Below are 19,959 nucleotides of genomic sequence, written 5' to 3' on the forward strand. Positions count from 1 at the left end.
CCCCCCTTTTTTTTAATAAGAAAAATGATTTTCAGCCCGCCCCCCTTGTGTGTCTGTAAGATATCCATGTGACATCCACTCTGGGTCCTGCGTGATCTGAGCATTTCTGGCTCATTTCATTTCTAGTGTAAGGTCTATGCTACCCAGGCTGTCCTGGAACTTGGAATCCTCCTGCTTCAGCCCCATGTCCCGAGTACTAGCATTAAAATAGGACTGAGCCACCACCCAGGCTCAAACAGCGTAATAGCCTGAAGACAGGAGGAGCACTTTACTCCAGCATCCAGGCAGGTGGCAAAAACAAACCCAGAGACTTCGACAAGACTGGAACACCAGGGACCATGCTGCCATGCACCCACACAGGCTTTAGCAGCAGCTGGACTCCACCCTCCCTGTCCGTGCTGTGCCCTGCGCCCTTTTCCCTGGCCACACAAGACACCCCATCCAGATCAGCAACCTGCTTTCACTGTTCTTAGCTTTTGCTCCTCCATCCAGAGTGAGAGCCAGTTTATCAGTTCCTTAGAGTCCTTTGTGGAAGGCATGGGGAGGCTGAGGCAAGAGTTTGTGGCCAGCCTGGGCTACAGTCTAACCCCTGTATCAAACAAAACAAAGATTCTACTTGGATATCAACTGGAGCTAGAAACCTCTCTGGCTGGTTCTGGCACTAGTGTAAGGATCTGCAGCCTCCTGTCTCTGACCGTGGCCCTGGGAGTCCAGCAGGAAATTGTTCATCTATACACACAGCCTGTTAAGGTTATCCTGAGCTACCAAGCCTTTTGTCTCTACCCGTGGCTGGTACTTGTATATAGGCCTAGCCATCAGCACCAGGCAGGATGGGTCTTCAGTATGGATGGTTTGTAGCTCACAGAATCTGGACAGTGCTTTTCTAGCTTAGTATGTTGGCTTCAAAGCAGAAACAGACAACAGATAATCTTGCCTAGAATAGTTTTTCTTTTTTAACCGTGTGTGTGTGTGTGTGTGTGTGTGTTTACAGAAGTCAGAGGACACCTTGTGGGGGAGTGAGTCAGTTTTTTCCTTCTATTTGGGTTCCAGGGATCCAATTCGGGGCCTTGAGCTTGGCAGCCAGCACCTTTATCTCTGAGACACCATTGTAGCCCAGGGATCATGTCTGCATGGACTGCTTTTCCATGTCACCATTAAGCTTGCTGTGTGGGTGACACCCTTTATTGGTGTCATCAAAACTAAGTTCTAATTTTGTGAAGTGTGCTTTTTGTGTGGGGTATTGGATTTTTGGGAATTGGACAGGCCTCACTCTGTAGCCCTGGCTGGCCTGGAACTTGCAGTGTAGCTCAAACAGGCTCCCAGTCACAGCTGCCTGCCCGCCTCTACACTGCGACCAAAGTCAGTGCCTCTAAGCCCAGCTAGGTCTGCTGAGTTGTATTTACATAAAGGCAGTAGGTTTCTTTTTCAAAAATGTATTGTTTATTATCTGTCGGCGCCTTTTCACTTGCTTTCTGTGTAGGAGCAGCTGTTTGGGTTTTGTTTGTGGGACTTGAGTTTTTGTTGTTATTGTTTGGTTTTTGGGGTTTTTTGTTTTGTTTGTTTTGTTTTGATTTTTCAAGACAGGGTTTCTCTGTATAGCCCTGGCTGTCATGGAACTCACTTTGTAGACCAGGCTGGCCTCGAACTCAGAAATCCACCTGCCTCTGCCTCCCGAGTGCTGGGATTAAAAGCGTGCGCCACCACGCCCGGCTCAGGACTTGAGTTTTTTATGTGTGCTGCAGACCGAACTCTGCCTTACCACTAAGGTTCACCCATCCCCAGAATTGGTCTTACGAGTTCACCTCTATGTTCTTGGGGCACAGCTAGTCTAGGCCTGTGTTAAAAACACCCCAGTACTTGGCCACATGCGCATTCTGTCTGTGTGTTTTGTATTTGATGATTTCTTGTAGGAAGTTCTGGCCTCACAACAAGCGCTGTCAAGTCCCATGCTCTTTTAGAACATTTATGTAAGTCTCAGGGCTTTGCCAAAAGTGTGCTATGAACGCGACTCAGGAAAGAAATCCGGCTGAGATAGCAGCCAAAGACAAAATGTTGTGTGATTGCAGTGGGCACAGGATCAAGATTGCTCAAAAGAAGCTGTCCCCACACAGAGCCACCCACCCCTTTATGAGCCCTCAAGACCACTTGGCCATGCTGTGAGAATAAGCAGATCCAGGATCATTGCTCTCTAGGATGGGGGCCTGGTGTTACGTGTGCACAGAGGAGCTGGTGCTCCATATGTTTTCATAGGTCCTCCAAGGTCCAAGACCCCCAGACAGGCGGCTGCTTGACACTCTGTTGTTAGCAGCCACCTGTGAACTCCTGGCTCAGGGCTGTAGGGCTCGGAGCAGCTGTCATGTGGTGTGCTTCACTGCTGCCCCTTGTTAGTTGATTAGGATGTGTGTGTGTCACAGTGTGTGTGTAAGGTCAAGGACAGTTTGCTGGGCTCTCCTTGCATATGGGTCCCGGGATCAAGCTCCTATCATCAGGCTTGACAGCGAGCATCAAGCCGAGCCATCTCTTGCCTTTCTGCTTCTTAGTATCAGGGCACTGTGGTCACCGCAGCCAAGGCTGTGTTGACAGGATGGAATCTCACTGAGGCCATGATGGTATTGGTGAGAACAGTCCAGCGGTGCTCTGGCCTCCGCCTCCACCTGGAGCGCCTCCTCCAGGGGTTTTAATCCTGACTTATGACTCTTCTTGGGCAGGGCAACCCTGGACATCTTTGACTACATCTACATAGATGCTTTTGGGAAGGGCAAGCAGCTGACAGTGAAAGAGTGTGAGTACCTGATTGGCCAGCACGTGACGGCAGCACTCTACGGCGTGGTGAATGTGAAGAAGGTGCTACAGCGGATGGTGGGCAACTTGCTGAGCCTGGGCAAGAGGTGAGGACCCTGGCTCCCACTGCTGCCTCCCACCCAGCGTGGGCCTTCTAGGGGTCTGCACTCCTCAGGAAGCTTGGTGAATGAGCTAGCCTGTGGTGACTGCTTCTGTGACACCGGCTGTGTATTCGTGCGTGCCGAGCAGTAGACTCAACTCTGCTCAAACCCTGCAGTCTTAGAGTGACAGAGATGTCACTCCTGTCCAGGTGCTCTGACCTCTGACCACACACCGTCCTGTAAGAGAACAGAGGCTGAGGTTAACTTTGCTCCATGCTTGGAGGAAGTATGCCCTGGAAATCACTGTAGGAAATGTGTAACAGTCAGCTTCCTGAGGCCTAACAACAGGACTCGTTTTGAACAGACTATTTAGAACTGTTGTCACTTGGCAGAATTGAGCAGACTGCGGGGGTGGGGGTGGGGGACAGATATGACAATGACCTTCTGTCTGTGTGTCATGCAGCTTGTCCGCTCCCAACACCAGAACAGACACCTGTTACAGGTGCTGAGCCCCAATTGACACATCTACCCAGGTTTGCTCTTGCTGGTGCAATCTCTGTGAGTTTGGACTCGCATCCATCAGTCTCACCCTGAGAGTGTTGCAGGGTTGCACAGGAGGGTCTGGGAATCGGAAACCTTGGGGTCTGCATCAGTTGCTTGTAGACTTCCACTGAGAAAGCCACAGCCTAAGGCGAGGTTCTGTGTTGTCCCCAGGGAAGGCATTGACCAGTCCTACCAGCTCCTCAGAGACTCCTTGGACCTGTACCTGGCGATGTACCCGGACCAGGTGCAGCTCCTGCTCCTCCAAGCCAGACTCTACTTCCACCTGGGCATCTGGCCAGAGAAGGTAATTATCTTACTTTGATGCTGGGCCTTTGCCTTAGAGAGGAAAGCCGTAGCTCAGACCAAGGCTGTTTACAAGGTCGTCCTCCTGTTAGCAAGGGAGTAAGTTCAGATTTGCTCAGTCTCCCAGCCCTGACCCACTAATTAAATAGCTTTCTGTCTTCTAAGAAGCACTGACTCTGTCTGCCACCAGAAATGCCTGTTGGTTCTGTGCCTCATCTCTGGGTGCAAGACACAGGCCTTTGCTGCTGCTCACCCGTGCCACCCCCACTGTGCCTTCCGAGCGTCACCTGACTTGGCAAGGAGAGGCAAGACAGGTGCTCAATGCTGCCTGCCTTTGCTGCAGCTGTTGGACATGGGTGGGAAGATCCGGCTAAGGCCAGCTGAGGCTTCTTTCTGTCCCAGTTGAGGATTCTGGGTTTGCTAATGCCATAACACCCATGACTGGCAATAAGTGCTAGGGGGACACCACCTGTAGAATGTAGAACTGGCTTTTGGGCACACTGAGTGCAGTTTCGTGTGAGTGTACAGGAGTTGTGACCCACTCCCCTCCTGTCCTTGGTCTTGAAAGAGGCTGTTGGTCATTTTGTTTGCTTAGAACAGCCTGCAGAGGGCATTTGATCCCGAGCCTTGGCTGGGACATTTCCCAGAGTTTTGAAATGTGCAGTCTTTCTATCGAAAGTAAATGCTCTCTGGGCAGTGGTGGTGCACGTCTTTAATCCCAGCACTTGGGAGGCAGAGACAGGCGGATTTCTGAGTTCGAGGCCAGCCTGATCTACAGAGTGAGTTCCAGGACAGCCAGGGCTATACAGAGAAACCCTGTCTCGAAAAACCAAAAAAAAAAAAAAAAAAAGAAAAGAAAGAAAAAGAAAGTAAATGCTCTGGGGGCTGCAGAGATGGCCTGACTGTTTCTCACTTACAGAAGGCTTGGGGTTCAGTTCCCAGCATGCACATGATAGCTCTCAGCTTCCTGTAACTCTAACTCCAGGGGATCCCATGCACCCCCCCCCACATCCACATATTTAAAAATCAAATCTTATAAACTGTATTTTTAAAGAGAAAGTAAATGCTCTGCTAAGTGACTCTATATCGTAAGTTCGTGGCCTTAAGGATGTATAGTGCCACACAACGTGGCAGTCCTGTATCCTTGGCCAAACAGACACATGCTAGAAGTGTGCACCCTGGGCACTGCTACCCGTTCAGCAGCCCAGGGGTCAGTTAGTCTTTTGAATTTGTTCAGGCAGTTGTGTTTGTTGAGGGATTTCAGGATCATTCGGGAAGGAGAGAGCAAAGGTTCTTTTGCTGGGCTGTCCCAGTCAGGATCAACAACTGAAGTCCACCATCCTGCTGCAGGGTCTCCTGGGTGTCCCCTCGCAGCATCCTGTCACCTTCCCAGTGTCACTCAAACCAGTACAAGTTTTCTTCTGGTGTGTGCTGCCTGCAGGGTAGATACAGGTCTTCTGTTCTGAGCTAGGACCCCCCCTTAAGTTCTCAGTGCCCACCTAGGGACTCAACACCCCAAGATCATGAGAGAGCTGCTTAGGGGTGCACATCATCACTCCATGTGGCTTCTGGGGGAGGTCAAAGGGTGGGCCATCCCCGAGAGCAGAGGGGCAGGAGTGGCACCCAGACGGCCTGCAGGAGACCCCCTCGGGGAGGGTGTGCATGGGATGACAGCCTGTACTGGGCGCATGCGCCTGGCTGGTTAAAAAGCATCTGTTTCTGAGCAGGAAGCCTACAGGTGCCTCACTTTCTGCATTCTGTTCCTTGAAGTTGGGGAGACGTGGAAAGCCAGTCCTCTTGGTCACTGTGACTGGCTGTGGTGGCCATGTTTGCTGAAAGCCTCCCTGTGTCCTCTCAGTGCCAGTTTCCATGTGCTGAAAGGCAAGACGTTACCTCTGCTCTGAGCCTACCCAGGTATCACCCTGAGGGTCACTATGACTAAGGAGAAAGAGCTGTACTTAGTGCTGCCGGAGCGGATGGACTGTGACCCTTAGGCTTTCTCTGCAGTGTGGGAAGCACCCCCTCCCCTCTCTGGAATGAAAGACTTATCGGCCCCATTGTGCTTGCCTGCGGCTGCCGTCCTATCTCATCCCTGCCTGCTGGCTCACACGGTGTCCACTGTGTACTGACTGCCCACCTCCTGCCTTTGCTCCGGACACTCCCCAAAGCATGCGCTCTTACTCCCAGCCCTCCCCCAGGCCCTGTTCTGGCCAGCAGCCCTTCTGTTGCTATTGTAAGGCTGGCAGGTGACCTTTCCTAGGTGGCCTTGCCTAGGTGGCCTTGCCCTTTGCCCTGCTTCACTGCTACTCCACCTGCCTCCTGGCTGCCTCCTGCCACTTCCCAGGCTCCTTCCGACCTCTTGCCTTGGGTCTCCCTGCCTGGCTTTACACGTGGGTGCTCTTTAGACTTTCTCTACCCAGTGTACAGTCCCAGGAGCTTCCTTCAGTGCCTCCTTCAGTCACACCTGAGCAGGGCAGGGGAGGGCCTGGCCCACTGGCCTTCCTGTCATGTCCACAGGAGTCAGGATTTCAGCAGAAAAGACTGGTCCCTGAGTGGCTCCTTGCTGCCTTTGGGTGCTTTTCTCCCAGGTCTCTGTGCTCCTGCCCACCTGCCTGACCTTCTGTGTCCTGCTTCTCTGCCCTGGTGCTCTGCTGCACTGGTGTGTCTACCATGTTCGTGCGGCATTCCCCTCTGCTGACCCGCTCCATTGCTGCTACAACCTCCCTCTCCACCCTGGACCACGTTCTAGGACCCGGGATGCACCGCTCCTCACTAGTCACTCTGTCTACAGCACTGGTCCTGGCCTGTGGCAGCTGCCCAGAGAAATTCCTATGGGGAGTGGTTAGGTGACTGTGCTTCCCTTGGGCGTAAGAGGAGGAGACTTCCAGCACTTACAGAGGTCCCAACATGGGACCAACCAACATGCTGCTCTAGAAGTGGGTGTTTAGGGCATAGGCTGCTTGGGCTAGGAGAGAGTGCCAAGGCAGGGTGTGTAGAGCTGGCCTGGGACCACCCATGGCAAGCAGCATTCTGCGACCTTTGACCTTCGTCAAGGGCTCCTGCCATGCCCAACTGCAGCCCCAGCAGGAAATCCAACAGACAAGTAAGCCAGGGGAGCCAAGAGTGCAGAGTGAGGCTTCGTGGTCAGGCAGGACTCATGCACACAGGTTAGGGACTGGTGAGCTTGGAGCTGCCATCTGTAGGGCCTGGCCACAGATGTGCTGTGCTGCTGTGACCCGAGGAGTAGCAGTGTACAGGAACATCCCTGGGCAAGAGGACATCCCTCCAGCTCTCTCCCTGAGTGTGGGGACTTTTGGTTTTTATTTGGATGGGACATGGTTTGTTATTTTTGTCTCTGAGGCAGGGTTATAGTGTATAGCCCACACTGACTCGCGATCTACTTCCCAGTGTTGGGATTAAAGATACACGTCATTACATCCAGCTGGGGCCGGCAGCATTGCTTTTGGTCACCATGCCCACTGTCAGCACTATCTTTGTGACCACACCAGGTCCAAGTCACATTTCCTTCTCCATGTCCCCTCCCCTCAACTTCACACATCTGCAAGGAACCAGTATCTTCTGTCTTAGCGTCTAAATGTGGGCCACCTCTGTGCCCTGAGAAGTCCATGTCTGGCTGTGTCGCAGGTCTGTTGGGTGGCCTCTGGGCAATAAGGGGCTTGTGTGCACAGTAGCAGAGCTGCCTCACTGGCAGGCGCACACACAAGGACGGCCATTGTTCTGGCAGAATCCACAGAGGCCCATTGTCAGATGGGATGCTCTCAGCTACAAAGGACAAATGCGGGGAGCATCCCCACCTTAGAGCCCCCTCCTGGAGGTGGTATGAGGTTGGGGGCTGGCTTTGGAATGTTTGAAGTCCTGGCACTCCGCCTGTTGCTTATGTTAAGTTGCATCACAGTAATTAAGATGCTTCTATCGGATTCTCCTGCCACAATGGTGGTTGGAACCTTGGACTGAGGTCATACCCAGGGCCACATCTTTGTTAACCCTCTGACCTCAGGCCAGCATTTCAACTTACTGAGCCAAATCAGTGGCGGCTGTGCCATGTGGTGCCCTACAGAAACCTCCAGTTGGTCCCCAGGAAATACCAGGAGCCCTTGGTATTGCTTGGAAAGCGAGGTTGGCTTCAGAAAAGTTGCTAAGGCTTTGTGGATATGGCTGTCAGTGTGGCAGGAAGCGGCTGGAGAGGGAAGCAGCCGGAAGGTGGGTGGGGCTGCGCCTAGCGCTGAGATGTCTCATTAAGCAGCTTGGGCTCAGTAGACTGGAAGGACAGGCTTGTCAGAGACCAGTGTGTGCTCCAGCACCGCAGTGCATGGGTTCCAGTGTCAGTGTGTATGCACACACTTCGCACGTTGCCTGACTCTCGAGTGGGGCTGCTGAGCGCAGCAGACAGACAGTGTCGGGGTCAGCCCTGTTGCCAGCCTCAGCTCTGCACAGGTGGCTGCCTTCTGGAAGCTTGCTGAGCCTGGCCCTTCCCTCCAATGACATCAGCTTAGGAGAGACCCATCCAGCCCCAGGATAGTTCTGCCAAGCGTCTTTTGCCTTGGCTAAGGGGTCTCGGAATTTTCTCCTCTTAAAGCAAGAATGACAGGATGGAATGGTTTCTGTACTTTAAAAAAAAAAAAAAAAAAAAGAAAAAAGAAGTGGGCCTTCCTCAGCTCTTGTGCTAACCAAGAATGTTTGGCCCACAAGAATCCTGGTCCACAAGTGGCATGCCAGTCTTTGTCAGGCTACGTGGGTAGGTGTCGATCCCACGCTTCGGAAAAGAAAAGGCCTGGCGAAAATATTATCTCCTAGTCTTTCTGTCTTGTCTTGAAGGTGCTTGACATCCTCCAGCACATCCAGACCCTGGACCCCGGGCAGCACGGGGCGGTGGGCTATCTCGTGCAGCATACCTTAGAGCACATTGAGCGTAAGAAGGAGGAGGTGGGCGTGGAGGTGAAGCTGCGCTCCGAGGAGAAGCACAGGGATGTCTGCTACTCCATCGGGCTTGTGATGAAGCATAAGAGGTGAGTGAGTGCCTGCCCACGGCCTCTGTGGCCACCCCCCCTCCCCCCAGGAACTCAGGTCATTTCACAGAGCACCCTGCTTCTGGCTGAAGAATCATGTCTCACATGGACTCTTGACTGCACTAAGACTTTGTATAGGTTGCTGGGCTGCAGCCCCAGGCCCTCTCCTGCTTCTCCCTTCTTCCCCTGCCAGCCCCGATCGATCAGGGTTGCAGTTGGGTACACATCTGTGTATCATTGCAGTTTAACTCGAGAGTGGTAGTGTGGGTTCAAGTCCCACAAGTAGCCTATGAGCTGTGAGTGACTATCCCCACAGCATGCCCTGCAATGCAAGTGCAGCAGGTGACACTTGGTCTGCAGGACTCCCTCACTGGCAAAGACAGCTCTGTCTCGTGCCACACAGGCTTCCTTCCTTCCCCACCCCTCCATTGCCTGTGAGGATGAGCGGTCAGTGATTTCCCTGGTAGGGGCTATGGTTTCTGTTCATTTAGTGAACGGAAAGTTGCAAAGGTACATAAGTGGATAGGAGGGGACACGAGGCAGCTGAAGCTCCTGGTACCCTGGAGCACCACACCCTCCTCTTCCTCCTCTTCCTCTTCCTCCTCGGGTCTGGACTAAAGGCGCTAATGCTGCATACATTCAGCCTAGCCACTCTGGGACTTTGTGAAGGAGAGGGAGGGCGCCACTACTCACTCACGTACCTACATCTGACCACATGCAGAAAGCAGTTGCCTGACTTCCTCCAAAGCTGGGTGGGTCATGGAGGTTTTTTGCATGGTAGTTTGTTTATGGTCCTCTGTTCACTTGGCCTTACTGTCATCTGCTTCTGTCCTTCTTGGATCTCAAGTCATGTGATAGTTAGCTGCTGTGCCTCTGGAAGTCTGTTTTAGTCTGCAGTGACTATCCATGATATCTGCAGCCTAGCCCCCATCCTGTCGCCTTTGACACCGACCGACACTTTTCTGTGTGTCTCTCACTATGCTCAAAAGTTTCTTTTTGCCAGGGGAGGGGTTCGAGACAGGGTTTCTCTGTATAGCCCTGGCTGTCCTGGAACTCACTTTGTAGACCAGGCTGGCCTCGAACTCAGAAATCCACCTGCCTTTGCCTCCCGAGTGCTGGGATTAAAGGCGTGCACCACTGCTGCATGGCTGTTCAAAAGTTTCTTAAGCTAGGTATGGCAGTGTACATCTTTAATCCCAGTATTCAAGGGTCAGGCAGGCTGAGCTCCATGAGTTTGAAGCCAGCCTGATCTACATAGTTCCAGGACAACCAGAGCTGCACAGTGAGAACCGTCTACAAAAATCAAACAGCAATAACAACAGGTTATTCTTTTCCAGTGATGTGCTTTGTTGACAGTGAGGGTTTGTAAGAGGGACAGGGTGTCCGAGGGACTCGACACAGGGTAAAAGCAGGGAATGGACAGAAGGTGTGAGAGCCCTAGCCGGGCTCCCTAGGAACTCACTGGCCATCTTCCCCTGCTCCACAGGTACGGCTACAACTGTGTGATCTACGGCTGGGACCCTACGTGCATGATGGGGCATGAGTGGATCCGAAACATGAATGTGCACAGCCTGCCTCATGGCCACCATCAGCCCTTCTACAACGTCCTGGTGGAGGATGGCTCCTGCAGATATGCAGCCCAAGGTAAGGCACTCGCTGGACCTGCACTGGCCTCTGCCTGACCATGTGGTCCACACCAGCCAGACTCCTAACTGCCATATCTCCCCGCCTGGCTTCTAATACTGGCCCAAAGCCGCCCTCGTGTGGCCACAGGTGGGAAGTGCAGTCCCTTTCACCATCCCTGTGTGTTGGCGACCCCAGGAAGTCCTAAGCCGGGGATAGGTGGAGCTGAAGAGCCAGAGCGGAGACTACCTTGTGAGCCTGGTGTGCTTTCTGACCAGGAAGATGCACAAGATTGTATTAATTAGAGGGGACGTGAACGATGGACAGATGTACTCATGGGTACCAAGTCAGCCTGGGATGCAGGCTCAGCCTCTCTCATGCAGAGCTGGCTGGAGCTTATGGAGGCCACTTCCACTTTGCCCTGCCCAGAAGGATGTGAAGCAGGAGCTTGGCGATGGGCTCTGGCCTGAACCGTCAGGCTTGCTCTACCCACACTAAAGCTGAAAATACCGAGGGCTCAAGTGGCAAGGTTTCAGAAGGCAGGAATAGTTCCCACATATGTGACCATGTCGTGTGGAGGCTAGGAGGACCCTGCAGTCACAGCACGATGGGTCTCTGGGTAAGGCGACGGTGCCGCCATGCTCCCTGGATGTTCTGCAGGCTCCCACAGCTTTTGAAGCTGAGTCCAGTTCAAACTCTCCAGGCTCTGTTGGGTGACTGGTGAGGGAGACTTTCTGTCCTCAGAAAGCTTATGGGCATGGCAGCACCAGGCACATCAGTTGTCCACGTATACACAGTAGGTGTGACATCTTTACATAGAGCATGGAAGTTTCTAGAAACAGTTCATTTAGTCTTAGATCATTTGCCTGATGCACTTGATAAACCGAGGACTGAACTTTAGATGTTCTGAATAGCTCAAGCCAGCAGTCTACGGAAAAAGGAAGTGTGTGGCCCACTGACCCAGTGCCACACAGTGGCAAGTGCCTGTAATTGTGTTGGTTTCCAGTGGCCTTCCTGTCAGCCCAGAGTGTGGCCTCTCCCAAGGGCTGCTATTGCTGGCTGTGGGGTGCAGGGGTGGCAAGGGACTCTTCCTGTAGCCACACTCAGGCATCACTCACCTTCCTGGGCTAACCTGTCCCTGCGACCTGTGAACTGTTGATTTATGTGCTGGGCTTCCAGCCTGGGTTCTCTACCCCATGATCCTAAGTGTCTGCTCACATTCCACCCTGCCTGCGCCTGCCGACACACTCCGCACGGTGCTGTTTGCTGCCAGCGGGCTCCTCATCTGGATGTGTTTGTCACTGAACAGGGATGTGGACTTTTTGCCAGCGATCGTAGGAGCGTTATAGAATCCTGCTTCGCAGCTAACTAGAGCTGCAGCAGCACTAAACCACATGGCTAACAGCCCATGTTCCATCAGCTTCCTCATTGCCCAGTGGTCACAGGGCAGCCCTGCACAGTGTGACAGGCTCAGCCACGTAGTTCCGCTATGGCTCCCTCCCTCTGCAGAGCCTGGCATTATAGCACAGCTTCTCTCTTCAATCTCTGCTGCACCAGGACTTGAATTTTTTTTTTGTTTTAGGCATCTAGGCATTGGTTGCCCAGGCTGTCTGACCTTCTAGCTTGGCTCACTGTCTCTTTACCTCTGCTTTCTCTGTGACCTGGCAGTGAAGTCTGAGGCCTGACTGCATGGCCATCACTACCCCACAGGCCACCCCACCCAGAGGAGCGGGGATCATGGCCCACACCAGGTGGTGTTGGGTTTGACCCTAGGTAACTCGGCTTCTGTCATTAGCAGGGAGTCATACTGTGTCCTGTGAGTGTCATTCCCCAGAGACCTACGACACTGCGGTTTGCCCTAGCACTTGGTCCAGGCTGACGCAGGAGTAATGTGCTTGAGGCAGGCGTGCCTGCTGCATCTGCTCAGTGACAGGAGAGGCTTCTCCCTGGGCCGCTCCCCACCCCCGCTCCCCGCCAGGAGCCTGCTTCTTACTCCAGTGTGTCATGGTCTCTGAGGACAGTTGGGTGCTCACAGCCCATGGCCATAGGATGGAGACCTTGCTAGATTTTAAATTTTTTTTAGAGAAAATTACTGTTTTTGTGTGTGTGTGTGTGTGTGTGTGCGTGCGCGCGTACACACATGCCATGAGCATGGGGTGTACACACATCCCAAGCATGTGCTGGAGGCTGAGCCAGCGTTAAGGAGCTGGCTCTCCTCCCCCTTTGTGTGGGTCCTGTGTACACAGCTCGTGCTTTTACCCACCGAGCCAACTCAATGGTCTGAGCAGCAACATGTTTTAAAAGACTTTATTTTGCTTTAAATTATGTGCCTGTGGGGGGGTGGGGGAATGGTTAGTGCAATGCCTGCAGAGACAAGAGGTGTTGGTCCTTTGGAGCTGGAGTGATTGGGGGTGTGAGCCGCCCACACAGATGCTGAAGCCCGACTTGGGCCCTACCCACTGGGCTCTCAGTAGCCAGCGCCCTACATTTTGAAACTGCTCCCTTCAGCTTCCCTTTGAGCGTCTCTGCGTTAGTTCATTTGTATTGTGTGTTTTAGTTCAGATCTAATTGTCAGTGAGTCTAGTTTCCTGAGTAGCGAAATGACTTTCTAGTCCTTAGCCCTCCAAAGCATGCGTGGCAGACCCCCTGCTGCCACCAGGGGGAGCACTGCACACACTCTGTTGGCTCCTGTCCTTCACTCTATGGAGGTGTGCCTTTCTGGGGGGGTGGGGAATGGGGATGGTCCCCCCCAGGCAGGCAGGCGATGTCTCATCTGTTACCTAAGGGCCCTTGGTGAGGCTTTGAGCGCAGGAGCCGTAGCTGGATGGCAGGTCCTTCCATAGCTCCTGACATTTCCTAGGCTGCTCTTCCACTGCAGCCTCACACCGTCCACTCCTGCTGGCACGTGTGGTGCCAGGGTGAGGACCCCCGAAGTGGGAGTGAGGGGTATAAAGTGACAGTTGGTTATGTTCGGGGCCATTTGGCCTTCTCTTGTTTAGATTCTGTGTGGTGAGGTGGGCACAGACTGTGGCATGCAGGAAGAGATGAGAAGGGGGCTTGTGGGAGTCGGCTCCCCCCACTGTATGGGTCCTGGGGGGCAAACTGAGGTCTTAGGGTGTCTACAAGTGCCTTTGCCCGCTGAGTCATTTCAGTGGCCTGGCATTGTCTTTTAGGGATAAAATATCAAGCGTTCACTCTTCTGGTGGCTCCACCCCACAACCCTTTGACTAGAGACATCCACACTTAGTACCGAGAGAGGTCTGTGGCCTCTGTTCAAACAGTGGAGTGGAGATAAATGCGTACTGTGCATTTGGTATAGATGGCAAGTTGAGTACTAGACTCCAGGGTGTGCAGGATGTGCTGGCCGCTGTCCCCCAGAGAGGGCGGGGCCAGGCTAGGCGCCCATAGAGGGCTCCTGTGGTGTCTCTTGCGCGCCTGTCCATGGAGTTTAAGGAAACACGTTTCTCCCGAGAGCCGCAGCGTTGTGCTGCTTAGAAGCATATCAGGTGACAGGTTACCTCCAGATGCATGGCCTCTGTCCTGCTTGCTGTCTTCTCTCCTGGGAGATGCTTGTTGTAGGCTCTGTGCTTAGGGGTGAACAGCTGTGATCCCCACACTTGGGAGGCAGGAGGAGCATTAGTGTGAAGCCAGCCTGGGCACCTTAGTCTCAGAGTAAACATAACATCAGGCTGGGCAGCCTGGGGGTAGAGCACTCACCTAGCGAGCACAAGCCCAGGTTCAGTTCCTCAGCACCACAACTGGCCAAGGGCCAGCAGGTCAGGGCACTGAGCCCAGCTGGAGATGGCCCAGGCAGCCCAGAGCTCCCAGGTTCTGCCCACTGTCTTGCCTCAGCTTTCCAGAGTAGCCTCTTACTAGAAGCCATGTTCAGAAGCCTGCAATAGCTACCCAGCCATGTTGTCCCCACAAAGCTGTTCCCCCTCTCCCCACAGGCATTCAGAGGCTAGAACTCCCTGCACAGGCCACTGCTTAGCACCCAGAGAGGGTGCCCCCATGGGTGGGGCTGTGCGGCACAGGAGCTCCTGTGAGCAGGCTGTCTCCTGAGCAGATGAGCAGTGGACAAGGAAACAAACTCCCAGTGCTGGGACCTGTACCCTGTGGACGCTCAGCAGTGCCCCTGAACTCCCCCCACTGCAGTCCAGAGCAGCTCCGGAGCTAACCACAGAAATGCCTTCAGACTTTTAGGGTTAGCCTCCCGTCGACCCCCACTGCACTAAACAGGTCAGCCTCAAAGGAGAATCGAATTCCCTCTAAAATTGAATTGGTTTCTGTCACCTGTCCTGCCTGCAGTGGCAGATACGCTTCATGAGAGCAAGGGCCTTCACTTGAGGTGCACTGTGGGGCATGAGTCCTCTGCGGCTGGCCTGCAGTAGTTCTGTGAAACAGTTGCCAAGGGTGCCCTAGTGTTACAACCTTTAGAAGTGTGAGCATGGAGACGCTGACATGGCTGCCCACCCCGCCACCCCTGGCATTACACTGCGGGGTCTGACCCAGCCAGAGCCCTCAGCAGTCTCTCCCATGGGGTGGGACCAAGATGATAGTGCACTGAGGCTGCCACGGGGCCTGACCAGAGTAAGCCCCAGGTTCAAAAGTGCCCTGCAGCCTAGAAGTGCTAGGCCTCCTGGCATTTCCTCTGGTGGACACTGTCTCTGACCCTGCGCCCTCCCTCCTGCTCTGCAATCAGCCTCCTGCCTCCACACTAGGGTCTTGGTGTGTTGCTGCTCTCCTGACCGTGTGACTTCACAGCGTGTGTCCCTAACCCAGTCTAAAGATGCTGCCCCAACAGTTTCCCCAGGTCCTCCAGATTTGTGGCTAAAGGCAAACAGATGGTTGGCCACACTCTACCTCACAGAGACAAGCACAGGGACAGCCCTGGCTCTAGGCCTCTGGGAGTGTCTGGGTTGGGCTGTGTGCTGTGTGTTGTGTGCTGTGTGCTGCTTGTGTGCTGTGTGTTGTGTGTTGTGTGCTGTGTGCTGCTTGTGTGCTGTGTGCTGTGTGTTGTGTGCTGTATGTTGTGTGCTGTGTGCTGCTTGTGTGCTGTGTGTTGTGTGCTGTGTGCTGCTTGTGTGCTCTGGACCCACTTAACATAATTCTAGAGCAGAGTTGTGCCTGTGCCCCAGCCTAGGAACAAGTCCTGGGGCTTCTGTGTGGTCAGCTCCTCTCTTGCTAGGACTTTGGCAGCCGTGGGGCCTTGTGGTCCCCTGTCCTCTGAGGCTGGGCCAGGAGGAGGCTTTGCTCTTTTCCATGTGGTGCCTAGAATCTGTTCCTCCTTTTGTCAAAGTCAAGATATGAAGGGCGTAGGCAGGCTCTCCTAGGGACCAGGCAGGGTGTGAGTGCAGCTGCAGCCACCACCTCACCTAGGAGGTGCAGCCACAAGGGTGGGACTCAGTTGGAGAATGGTTGCTGTGTGGCAGGGGCTCTTCTCTGGATAGGGTGGCAGGTTAGAGACTCAGGACCATGAGGTTCTGACACCTGGGCAACGGCGGGATGTGCAGGGGAGGATCGTGTACCCTGCCTCCAGCTAAGGGAGATGCTAAGCCAGATGAGAGGTGCAAAGAGTACCCCAAAGGTGCCACTGAGAATCTCAGAGAATAGAGAGGGATGTCTTCTGAGCAGAGCCACAGGAAGGAGACCTGTGCCACTGTTGCTCCCTCCCCTTACCTCCCACCTCCGCCTTTTCCTCTTGAGTAATACCTGTAATACCAGACCATCCATCCCTGCTGGTAACTTTTGCTCTGTTTCAAAAGCACCCCTGGAAGGGACATCAGGAGGGTTTCAGCAGAGAGCCATTGTGGAAAGCGAAATGCTAACAGCAGTGTCTGCCGCCTCTTTGCCAACAGAAAACCTGGAATACAACGTGGAGCCTCAGGAAATCTCGCACCCAGATGTGGGGCGCTACTTCTCGGAGTTCACAGGCACACACTACATCCCAAATGCAGAGCTGGAGATCCGGTACCCCGAGGACCTGGAGTTTGTGTACGAGACAGTGCAGAATATTTACAGTGCAAAGGAGGACACAGCCGAGTAAACTCAGGGGGTGTCACATCTGTGCTGCTGCTGCTGCTGCTGCTGCTACCTTCTAGGGGACCAGGATTCCTGAAGGACGTGTGCTGCCCCTGGAGTCAGCACAGGACAGCCACTTCACCAGCAGCCTGGCTGCCTCCCCACTTTAGATGGTGTGCGCTCCTCCAGCCACAGACAGCGTTGCTCTCCGCTACACTAGTGAATCAGTTGAAAGGCACCGTGTCCCGTGGCATGGCTCGTGTGCTTGTCCCGTGGTGACAGTGTGTGACATTCTGTCCTCTCACCCCCTTCCCATCCCTGTCTCCATCTACCTTGTGTCAGTCTCTCCCGCTGGACAGTCAGTCGGGGCCATATTTCCTCATCTCTGGAACAAGGTCGCTGAGTCAGGCCTGCCGCCCTCTGCCTTCCGTTAGATTGTACTTGGAGAAGGGCATGGAGGTGGGAGTCAGAATGATCACGGTTCAGGTTTTGCTAATACAGAAACACAGATTTCAAGTATTCCCTTTTTTTGTTGTTGTTATTTTTAATTTAATTTGGGAGAACAGTGTCTCCCTTCTCTCACTGGGTCTGTGCACATTTCTGCCTGTTGTGAGCTCCTGTCTTGTTACGTTGGTTCTCTGAGCAAATGCACAGCAATGGCCTTTCCGAGTGAGCTGCTCCTTTAAGATGACTACTCCTTGGTTAACTTTAAGATCTACTCCAGTATCCTGAGCAGATCTTAAGTCGGTCATGGGCCCGCTTCAGTAGCAAAGCCTGCAGATCAAAGGAAAATGGCTCTTAAAACTTGTACCTCCTGGTCCCCAAACCAAGAGAACGGGTCTGTTCTTCTGATCAGGAAAATGAACTGATGAAGCCTAACCAGGGGAGACAGGTGTCATGTTCCCTGTCACTCCTGAGTCACACATCCAGACCCTCCATTTTGAGAGTGTTGGGCTTACGGGAAGCGGAGCACATGCTCTGGGCTTCAAGCTGCCTGTCTGAAGGCTCCAGGACGCTGACTCTTGGATGAGGTCTGGCCTCAGGTCACCCTTGGCTTCTGCCTGATGCTGTCTGTGAGTGAGGAGCAAGCCTTTACCAGATCCTAGTGGGTGCTACCTGGTCCTCAGACAAGCAGTCCCATAAGTAAAACTACCCACTGGGCCAATGGCACATCTGTCCTGTGTTGCTGTAGTGAGCGGAGCTTTAGGGGGCCGCCTGCCAGCCTTGCCCACCCGCCTGCCTGCCGCATGTGTATCCTCACACCACACCGCTCGCTCCAAATGAGCGCTCCCTCTTCCATTGCCCTTCACCAGCCCCAGGATGATGGGATGAGGCAGTTACTAGAAGGGCAGGAAGCTTGAAGCTCTTGCAGCTGAAAAGGTTCCTGCCCAGCCTGTGCCTCACCAGGCAGAACCAGTCAGAGGCGGGTCCAGACTTACATTTGGAAACTTAACTCCTCAGAGCTTCTGCCCGCGGTTGGGGGATTTTACACCTGCTCATTCAAAGGTGAGAACCGCCCGCCCCACGAGGACTCACACCCTTGCACCCCAGTACTAAGCAGCCTCGGAGCATGGTGGGAGTCTCCATTGCTGGGTTTCTGCTTCGATTTCCTTTTTCCTGTAGAGAAACGTCAAAGCTGAGAAAGATGGCTTCCCTCCCTGACCTGACTGTAAATAATGTACTTAGACTGTTTTTAAATGTGTTTCTTCACGAAGGCTTCGTTTGGCTGAGGGAGCCTATATCACTCGTGTAAGTTGGTATTTGGGCACTTTATATTTTTCTAAAAATGTGTTTTGGATCCTGTACTCTAATAAATCATAAGTTTCTTTTTAAAAATTTTTCCAAAAGTTTTCTCCATTTTCAAAAACCCTGTTATAAAAAGTAGAACTTTCACAATGTTAAAATACTAAATATTTGGTTATAGCAACTTCTCTTCTAATGAATGCCAAGGGTCTTTTTTTTTTCTTTTCTTTTCTTTTTCTTTTTCTTTTGTACAACAATTAATAAACGAACTTGCCGAGAGAAACCATGCCAGTGACCTGCCCGCTTTCATTCAGTAGCAAGAGAGGAGGAAGCAGGGTTTCTCTCCTGAACAAGGTGGAAGGAAAAAAAAGAAATAGCCGACCTTAGCTTTCCTTTAACATTTGACAATTGTCTTGCTGAGTGCAGACTTTCTGGGCCCTGGGAACGGCTGGAAGTGTCCGGGCTGTCGGTTGAGGATGCCTTTTTGTCTCCCAAAGGAGAACAGCACATCCAAGAAGGGACAAGCAGGACAGTGGCCTCTGTTGTCCCTGGTGACCGAATGCTAGCTGCACTCTGCTCAGGGTGTCCTGCTGTGAACACCGCTAGGCTACTCAGAATGAGCCCTCTCCACACCTGCAGCTTGCTGGCCCTCTGGAGAGGCCAGACAGGGGGACGGGTCTTCCTCAGTCAAGCCTAGAGCTTACCCAGCACACTCAAGTAAGAGCTAGCCCATCCCTGGCTCCCTAGTTAGCAAGGGCCTTGTTTTTTATCTCGGAGCACCATTGTGGATTCATCGTTGCACCAGCTGCTTCTGCTCTCATTTGGAAGTGTTTCCACCTTCCTTAATGTATTAAATGGAGCCAGGCCAGGGACAGGTCCCTGTCTATAAAGACAGCTGTTTGCTTGCTTTAGTCCTGACAAGAAGTGGGGGTAGGGGTGGGGATTGGATGACCGAGAGAGACTTTGTTTAAAAGCATCTGTGGATATCATCCGGATGTAGCCCGTGCTATCTGTTTATCTGGCTTTGTTTGCATAGAAGGAAAGAGTACGCACGGAGGCTCTTTATTGGAGGATGCTGATGCTTGTCTTGGGTGAGCTACTTCGTGGAAGGTAGCACAGAGCCAGATCACCAAATGCCTTGCCAGCGCTGGGTGACATCACTTGCTTGCCTTTGGTTTAAAAGGCACAATGGCTCCACTCAAGGCTGCCTGGAGGCTGCTGCTCCTGAGGATAAGATCTTGCTGTGTCAACCTAGGCCAGGCTGTTTGTGTAGGTGGCCTAGTTAAACCACTGAGGCCAGCCCTTCACATCTGTGTCATAGATGTGCCTCACTGCCCCCTCTCCGCCTTCTGTTCTGAGCATCCTGAAGCCTGGCAGGTCCAAGAACGTTCCCTTCCATGGGTGAAAAATCTGTACAGTTAGAGCATCTGTGTGCGGCGGCCTTGTAGTGACAGGTATATAGACTAACACTTATAGAATTCTGTAGTAAATAGACCCCAAAACCTCTGAGCCCAATCACCATAAAACTTGTATTAGTGCTCTGGAATTGCTGGGGATGGGGATGGCCCGGTATCCGGAGACCCAGGCTCAGGGAGGTGACTGCCAAGGGTCCCCTGAGGGCTTCTTCCCACCCAGTCTGAAGAGAGTAAGGGCGGAGCAACACGTTTAGAGGTTCCCATAACTGGATCAGGCCCAGCTGCCTGCAGCATGTGAGGGCACTGCATGGTAGCTGCCATGGGTCACCCCTACGTGTCCCACAGCAGGGCAGCTAGCATTAAAGATGGTGGCTTTGGTGGGGGCACACCAGTACTCCGTCC

General features: G+C 53.1%; 1 protein-coding gene across 2 annotated transcripts in view; it reads left to right on the forward strand.

Annotated features, from left to right (window-relative positions):
• The window catches only part of Fbxo21 (F-box protein 21), a 33,429-nt gene extending 15,004 nt beyond the window's left edge, over positions 1–18,425 (forward strand). The window contains exons 8-12 of one of the 2 annotated variants that reach the window (NM_145564.4): positions 2,709–2,888; positions 3,597–3,729; positions 8,544–8,755; positions 10,242–10,399; positions 16,237–18,425. In NM_145564.4, coding sequence (NP_663539.1) covers positions 2,709–2,888; positions 3,597–3,729; positions 8,544–8,755; positions 10,242–10,399; positions 16,237–16,424 — 871 coding nt within the window. In that variant the 3' untranslated portion in view covers positions 16,425–18,425. The remainder of the gene's footprint in view (positions 1–2,708; positions 2,889–3,596; positions 3,730–8,543; positions 8,756–10,241; positions 10,400–16,236) is intronic. The other variant, NM_001346588.1, reaches the window with a different exon arrangement.
• Positions 18,426–19,959: the final 1,534 nt, after the last annotated feature.

Source organism: Mus musculus, chromosome 5 (assembly GCF_000001635.26).
Source record: "Mus musculus strain C57BL/6J chromosome 5, GRCm38.p6 C57BL/6J".
NCBI lineage: Eukaryota > Metazoa > Chordata > Mammalia > Rodentia > Muridae > Mus > Mus musculus.